This window comes from Gadus macrocephalus, chromosome 7 (genome assembly GCF_031168955.1).
Source record: "Gadus macrocephalus chromosome 7, ASM3116895v1".
NCBI lineage: Eukaryota > Metazoa > Chordata > Actinopteri > Gadiformes > Gadidae > Gadus > Gadus macrocephalus.
In genome coordinates, this window is record NC_082388.1 from 8,735,186 (window position 1) to 8,744,056 (window position 8,871).

Here is an 8,871-nt window from a genome sequence, read left to right on the forward strand (position 1 = left end):
TGTATAAAAAAACAACAAATAAAAGGTATATATGAAATGTCTATTTGTTTAAAAAGAAAGAATAGTTGTATCACTTTCGTAATTGACCTCTTCTGGAGTCATTGTCAATATTTCACTTATTTGAATAAATGTTAAATAAAAACAAAAAAGGTGTAAAAAACGACAGTGTTTTGTTTTGCCGAAAGTGTCAACAAGTTCTGAGTTGGACATGGCCTAGTGTTTGGGAATGAGAAGTTTGACATTCACCTGTTGGTCGTTCAACACTCCCCCTCCCTACTTAATGACACAAGCCATTCTATGTCAACACACAGGTGCTGCAATACCACAGGGTGACCGAACTACTGTAATACGGCGAACGTCGAGGCTGTGCTTTCAAAGTGCTTTGCAATTACACACAGACACACAACAGACCCGTGTGCGCGGTCTTCAGGGACGATTTACCACCCTGGGCAATTACTGCGCGTGCTTTGGCCTTAAACACCAGCCAGTTGAACACTTTATTTTTTTTTTACCGCTACTTAGTTAACACATGCAACTATATTTTATACAATTTGACCCATTCCTTTGTGTTTAGTGCAGCGGGATCTTTCACTGAGACTCAGGCAACTGCTCTTAACTACAAACAAACAACTATAATTGTATATTCGATATCATTCTATAAACGACTAATAAGGTAACTGTATGAAAGAGGCTTTAGTACTAGAGGGAATATTCCACTTCAGCATGCATCTCTTTCGTAGCTACAGCTACACTTGTAATAAATTCTGTGAACATGCATCATTAAGAAACAGGAGACCATATGGAGAAGTTGAATTTTATTTCATTGTTTTTCATTGTCATCTTGACATAGATTTAAGGTTGAGGAAACAACTGACATGCTAAGGTATTAAGTTAGTAGGCTCAAAATAATTCCAAATATAAATTTCTTTAAAAAAAAGCACCCTACCAAAACTGTATTTACAATTTCAATAATAACCCACTCCCAGAGAAAATGTAAGAAATAAAGAAAATATAAAATTTAAAATAGCATTGAGTCCAGGATTGTGCATTTGAAAAACTCATAAATAACATGTAGGAACAAAGTAGTCTAGTTTCACATTTAAAATGGTGTCTTCTCTCATATAAAATTACGACCAATAACCAATGCACGGAGAAGTTATTTCAGTAATGAGAGGAAATAATGTTTTTTTTTTTTCATGGGAGCCTCAAAGCAGGTCAGCTCCAACCAACAATAAATTACTTTGGGTTGAGCCAGGGTTCTCAGTTCCTCTAGCAGGGCAAGTGCTTAAAACACACACACACACACACACACACACACACACACACACACACACACACACACACACACACACACACACACACACACACACACACACACACACACACAGACACAGACACACACACACACACACACAGACACACAGACACACAGACACACAGACACACACACACACACACTAGAAACTATCAGCCAAAGTTAAAAAAAAAAACACTCCTTCTCATGCCGAGTGAAAATTGTTGGAAAACAACAAAAGTTTGAAGAATCCAGATTTCTAAGCATTCTGTGTTCCTTATTGTTTTTGAATTGTTCAGTCATTTGGAGTTCGACCTAATCGCTCGCTTTAATACATCAAGGGAAATACTTCCTACTGAGAATGCAGAGATATGTTAAAAGGTGGCAGTGCATTTTATAAAGGTAAGGTGTGTGTGTGTGTGTGAGCTGGTCTCATCGTGTTTTCTTCCAGTGCAACTTCAAGTGGTCTGCTGTCCCCTCTTTGTGGTCTCCTCTAGCTTGCAAGGATTTGCTCTCCTCCCATTTATCCATCGTCTGTCTGAACAGCTGTTGGATAGACCTGGTCCTCCAGGCGTTTCTAGTTCATGTATCTTTTGCAGTCAAATCACTCTTCTTTCAGTTGGGTATTGATACGTCCGGGAACAAGCCAAGACCCCAGTCCAGCGCCACCCCCAAACCCAAGACCCCAGTCCAGTGGGAACCTGGGTCATACAAACTCCAAATAGTTCTCTGGTATCAGACCCGCCCTGCCATCCAGGGTGCCCTCTAGCCAGCCAGGCTCCCGGGATGGACGCACTGTGGAGAGAGAGAGAGAGAGAGAGCATTGCGGTAAACTAGGATAACGCTGCAATCCATGAACTCTCTCAGCCTGCACTGTGATGACCAGACTCAAAAACACAGCCTGGGAGACACTTGTTCAGGGTCAGGTACCCGTTCCTGGGGCTGTGATAGGCCACTTCTGTAAAAACCCCGCCCTCTCCCCCTGACTCACCGTTCTCAAAGATGGTCCCCGCAATGAAGGACAGCTCTGAGTTGTGTTCAGCCTTACAGGCGTACAGCGCACGAGCCCTCCTGCCAGCCACACTAGAGAGAGAGAGAGAGAGAGAGAGAGAGAGAGAGAGAGAGAGAGAGAGAGAGAGAGAGAGAGAGAGAGACAAAATGGTTTCCCTTGTGATGCCCGTGCCAACTGCGTGCACAAAGCATCTTACACTATGTAGCCACGGTAGAAGTGTAGTAAACTACTACATAGTAACAAGTAATAACTAATGACAGCGATAAGACACACGGCAACACTACAGGAACATATCTTATTTGTTTTTGGTTTTATATTTACATTTACATTTAGGGCATTTAGCAGACGCTTTTATCCAAAGCGACTTACAATAAGTACATTTGTCATAAGAAGTGCATCAATATATCGCTGTCGGTACAGAAAGGATGTTCATAGAACCAAGTGCAAGCACCACAATCGCTAGGTCAATCAATCCCCTGTGTTACAGCCATGATAGCAGCTACTGCAGTTGCTACACAGTTAAGTACTACAATACAATACAATACAATACAATACAATACAATACAATACAGTGTACAATGGTGGCCAGAAGGGGCCACCGGGATGTATATATACATATTGTCATTCCAAATTAAAAAGGGGCTAAAAACCATGGCCTGGCTTTTGTCAGAAACGCTTTACAGCGTCACACATCACACACACATCACGTCGTAGACAGTATCAGGGGCAGGAATAGAGTCAGAGTGGAGTCACTTCAGTCCCTGCACCATCCCACCGTAGTACAGCAGTCTCACTCATGTGGGCTGGACATGTAGTGATGAGCCAAACTCCTCCTCTGTGGACTCTGTGTTGTGTGTGTGTGTGTGTGTGTGTGTGTGTGTGTGTGTGTGTGTGTGTGTGTGTGTGTGTGTGTGTGTGTGTGTGTGTGTGTGTGTGTGTGTGTGTGTGTGTGTGTGTGTGTGTGTGTGTGTGTGTGTGTGTTCTGTGCGGGGGTACAGGTGTGTGTATGTTTGTGTGTGTGCAAAGGTGCAGGTGTGAGTGTGTGTGTTTGTGCAGGGTGCATTTTTTTTGTATGTGTGTGTGTGTGTGTGTGTGTGTGTGTGTGGGTGTGGGTGTGTGGTGGTGGGTGTGGGTGTGGGTGTGTGTGTGTGTGTGTGTGTGAACAGAATTTTACGAGAAACGGAAACGGAAACGAAAACCAAATGGTCTTCAACTGTTCCGGAACAGAAACGTTATTCTGAAATCCCCAAAACCGGTTAATAACGTTTTTTTTTCGTTCTCTATATAGCCTATAAAATTTCACAAAAGCATAGCCTATTTCATGAAAAAATAATAATTATATTTCCGGTTGACGCGTTCACTTCGCCGCCCGCTAAGCTCAGTTGTCACAAATTCCCACCACAACCCTGGCGAGAGGCCGTATGCCATTTCAGGTGCGATCTTAAATAGGCCTTACTCGCACAGTGGAATTGATTTGGAAATTATGTTTGTAATGTAAGCCTGTGAAGATAATATGCCTGCCCAGGCCTTATGTCGTTTCAAAGTCGGGACTTTAAATGTTTGCACAATGAAATGTAGAATTAAATTGGAAGTTGTTGGAGAGACTTGGGCATTTGTCAGCAACATAGAAAATACAACATATTCGCTTATGGCGGGGTTAGAAATGATTGAGCGAGCCTCTATATCTGAAGATCTCCATGGAATATGGATACAACTTACAACCAGGTAAGGAGTTTCTAGCCCACTTATCCAGAAATGATTTTGATACAAAATTATATTGATCATAGAATATAGGCTACAGTCAGCAGCAGTCTGCCTGGTATGTGAGATGGAGATCGTGAATATTTTTGGATGCTGCCTGTGATTTATGATTTTTTTTGCATTTAGACTACTGTGTAAATTAAGGGCAAATACCAATAACTAGGTCTATTGTAAGGTATCGAGCACAAGAATAGACTAGGCCCAATAACACTGCCGGAACGTTAAGAACGAACGTTATTTTACGCTCCGAACCGGTTCAGGAACGATATGTTGGTGGCAGAACGCAAGAACGAAAACGTTAAATATACCGGTACCGTTCGGTGCGGAACGAATGAAAAATAATTTCGTTTTCAAGCCCTGGTGTGTGTCCCCCTTATGGGCTCATGTTCCCATGTGTGGCGGCCCGTGTGACCGTGAGGCGGGCCCACGGCCCCTACCTGGCGGGGATGGAGTCGCTGGAGGCGGGCGAGGTGGGCTGGGGGCTGGAGGGGGCGGAGAACATCGGCCATGAGGGGGAGCGGGGGGAGGGTGGGCTGGGACACGCCGCGCTGACCGAGCTGTGCAAGCAAGACACGCACACACGCACACGCACGCGCACACACACACACACACACACGCACACGCGCAAATAAAAACACACCCACACACACACACACACACGGACAAACAAGCACACACACAACGTATGCACAAAACAAGTATGCACGCAAGCATGTGCAGGTGCACACATATATGCATGAACAAGCAAGCATGCACATACACACCCACACACACACACACACACACACCCACCCGCCCGCGCGCAAACACAGGCACACACAAACAAACAAATGTAGAGTAAGATTGCCGTGGTTCATAAAGTCACGTGTGCCTTTACCATGAAGAGGCAGGCCATGAGCTTGTGTATGAAGGGCGATTGTACCTGCTAGTGATGCTGCCTGTGCTCTTTGGGTTCAACCTGCAACACAAGGACACGAACAGGGGGATTGAAGGGCTGATGCTTTTTAGACCTTTCCCTTTGCTTTACACCGTTATGCGTCGTATGCATGTTTTTTTTTTTACGACCGCTAAGCTAGAAAAATATAATTCAGAGTCAGGGGGAGTATTCCCGCCCTCCGAGGAACGCCTCTCATTAATTGTGTGAGGCAGCTCGGTTGCGATGCTTACAACTTCTCGGGGCGTGAATTTGCCGACACACGAGCAAAGCGTTTCGACCAATCGCAACAGAGTGGGCGTTCAACCAATCACAGCAGAGTGGGCTACTTTGGGGGGGCGGGGGGCCTTCAAGTGACATGATACAAAACAGAACGTTTTTGAAAGACTCTGAAATTGGTTTTGCAGAAATGAGCAGTGCGAGATATAATAAGCGGTATTTCTAACATGCAGGCATGTAGTACCTCCAAATGCAATTATTAACCCTAAAAAAAGCATAATATGGGATCTTTAAACTCAATATTCAGTGAGAGAAAAATTCACTTGGGCCTCGGTCATCTACCAACAAGGCAGGAGGCCTCCTCTTCTCCCTCTTTGAACAGATACTATACCACACAGCCTGAGGATCATTCACTTCATTGTATTTGGTTCCGGTGTTTTTTGTTGAATGCTTCCCATTAAGTTTTTGTTAACTCTGAGAAGACGGTGACAATAAAAGCAAAGAGACCGCGCGTTCAATTAATGTTCTATCATGCTCTGTGCTTAAAATGACCCATTTAACTGAGACTTGTTGATGTGTAGCAGGGGGAAGACAGAGTTGTGTTCACAATAACAGCGGACATACTGTATGTGTGCATTCCATTTATGTGTACATATAGATAGCCCTGTTTTTTTGTATTAGTTCTAAAAGCTAAACACACACAGACCGACCTAATTAATCACCAGCAACGGGTTAAACCGTTTTCCATTCCGTCTTTCTTCTACCCCGCCTGTTTTGAATGCATAAAGTGAAGCGCTGCAACAACCACAGCGTTCTCAGCTTTGTTCGTCATCTGCAAGAACACCAGGGGGGGTGTAAAAGATGAATGATATTAGCCTGACTAAGGGATTACACACACACACACACACAAAACACAGGCAAGTTTTCATTTCTAGGAATATGACACCAGCACAAGACATGTGAGTCAAAATGATTTTTCGGAATAATACCCGCTGACGCAATAACAGTAATCCCTTGTCACGACAAGTCGTCCGCATTTTTCGTCTGTGTGAAGCGTGCAACATATGTGTTTCTGTAAGAGGGTGGAGTTGAACCACCTCAGGCAGACCAGAAATACTCCCCAAGCCAGACTCCACCTGGAGCGAGAGGGGTGGGTGAGACAGAGAGTGAGAGTGAATTAGAGACAGAGAGAGATAGAGAGAGAGTGAATGAGAGGCACATACAAGAGACCGAGAGCCAGAGAGCCAGATCTGGTAGGCTATTGTAAAGAGGCTGTCCGGTTGAGATTTATTTTGGGGTCATTGCTCAGTTTCACTTCTGTCGGTTTCTAGGCCTCTCTCTCCCTCTGGGTCACCTCAGGCACGCTATAAGCTAATCAGAGGAGATCAAACATTCCACAGGGGACGTTTGAGAGAGTTCCGTTCAACATTTTGCCTTTTCACATCCAAGACCAGGTTCTCTCTCAATATTTCACTTACTGTACGTTACTTACGTTACTGTGCGTTACCCCCAAACAGGAAGGGGCGACACGATTCCAAACAAAGTCAACGTAGAGACGCAAATCGGGCGAATCTTTCGCTAGAGAAAACCTGCGACATGATTTGATTTGCAGCGGAACACTTTTACCCGGCACGGGCGGGCGCGTTCACGTGGATTTCCAGCGCAACACGTGGATTTCCTTTCGCTCAATTTGAAATATTTCAACTTTGCCGCGACATTCGCGTGATGAAAGTCAATCAGCAGGTAACAGCGTGGCCACTGAGTAATATGTGTAACGTAACAGCCAATCAGCGTTCAACCGGCCAACCATTCCCTGCAGTGCAGTCCGGGGTGAACCGTAGCATGAAGGAGAAAGTGATTGTTGCCGTTTTCGACTCCCGGAGCTCTATATAACAGTCCCTCCAGAAAAATGCGGCTTTCTTTTGTGATTGTTGCGGCCAAAAATCCTTGATTATACCGCACGTTTTTCTTAAAAAATGCGATGAAATATGCGGCATATTCATGCAATTTTATGCGATAAAATTGCGGGAACTTGCACAAATTGCGGGAACTGGCGGAAAAATGCGGGAACTTGCAGAAAATACAGCTTTTCAATGACGTTCAAATCGCGTAATTACGTCACTTCATAACGTTCCTTTGGCAACAGGGGGAAATGGCTGCTCTTGTGTGAAGTAAACGCAACATTTTTCTGCTAAGATATATGTGACTTTTTGCAACGAAAATGCGGGGAAATTGGCAATTTATGTGTTGAAAGTGCGGTATATTTGAAAAAATGCTGCCCCCGCGTGAATATGCAGACTTCGGCTGATTATGTGTTGAATTATGCTATCGCATAATCGCTTTTCTCTGGAGTGACTGGTATATAATATAATACAATTGTATATATAATATCACGGCCAAAAGCTCTGTGCGCCTCCGGATGGCCGTAGCGCGGGGAGCTCTCGTAGGGATTGGGCTTCGCGGGGTTTGTTTACTAGAGTTGGCTCGGTCGCGAACGAATCAGTTCGAATGAATGAATCTTTAAAGGCAAGCCCATACCGGACTGAAAATCGGTGTCGGTGACATGAGTCTATTTGGTGTGGTCGCTCAAATCGGCCACGTCGGCGTTCATTTCAGCCGATTCAACATGTGTAATCGGCCATTCGAGTCGGTCATTCTTTTACCATTCTGATTGGTGGAGGGCTAGCAGCTTGACTAGCGAATCAGTGAAGCCCGGAAGTGAGAATGGTAGAGAGCTGACAAGGCCAGTATCTCCGTATTGACATCATCCATCGTTTTAGATTTTTCCGTTCAGCGAGTAATCACAACTACAGTACCTACAACCTCACTCTGTGCTGACAACAGTGACTGGTGATGACAGTGTGTGTGTTTTGGTCTAGAGAGGACCTGCTACTTCTGGTTTTCGTGTTTTTTGGCCCACAATACAGATTAGCGGCGTCTGTCGTTTTGGAGACATTACATCTCGCGCAAGCACGGAACGTACGGCGTCGGCTGTAATCCCGTAGGTGTGTACCGCCCATGTCGGTGTTCGAGTCGGCCAGATTAAATAGCCCGACTTCATTTACCGACGCGAATCGGGCAGTTGGTCCGGTGTGTGGTTGCCTTTAGACGAACGAACCAAACTGGTTCCTCTCTCTCGTTCATCTCGTTTGTTCTCAGACTCGACTCCTCCCAGACCCACTAACTCGCTGACAGTTTGTTCACTCGCTGTGTGAGTGGTGAGGAGGGACCTACTGAGAGACGTCACGACTCACGAGGGCCAGCCAATCGAATGCTGTTCTAGGACTGAGTCTAGGACGCTCTCGTTGAATTTTAGCCAATGAGAGACAGAAATCAACCGGTTTCTTTGGGAAAAAACAAATGGGCGTAGTGAGCGAGGTATCTATTATTCACATTGGCCATCTGTTGCATGGACGTATTTAAAGGATACATTTTACTTATTTATAATTCGAATTTCGTCCCAGCCTTTATACCACATTTTTCACAACCTACAACATGCTCCACGTCTGTGGAACCAGCTCCCCCTGGACATTAGATCCGCCCCCTCCATTTCTGCCTTCAAATCTAGGCTAAAAACCCACCTCTACTCCCTGGCCTTCCTTGCCCCTTGACCTTTTAGCCTACCTCCTGTTCATGTCTGTGTGGTATGCC

At 44.9% G+C, this 8,871-nt stretch overlaps 1 protein-coding gene across 1 annotated transcript in view; it reads right to left on the reverse strand.

The window, feature by feature from the left end:
• Positions 1-1,119: 1,119 nt before the first annotated feature.
• Positions 1,120-8,871, reverse strand: part of LOC132461348 (rho GTPase-activating protein 26-like) — a 75,357-nt gene continuing 67,605 nt past the window's right edge. Inside the window, 4 exon segments of the mRNA XM_060056424.1 lie at positions 1,120-2,089; positions 2,286-2,377; positions 4,505-4,624; positions 4,990-5,025. Of these exon segments, the coding sequence (XP_059912407.1) occupies positions 2,001-2,089; positions 2,286-2,377; positions 4,505-4,624; positions 4,990-5,025 (337 nt within the window). The 3' untranslated portion in view covers positions 1,120-2,000.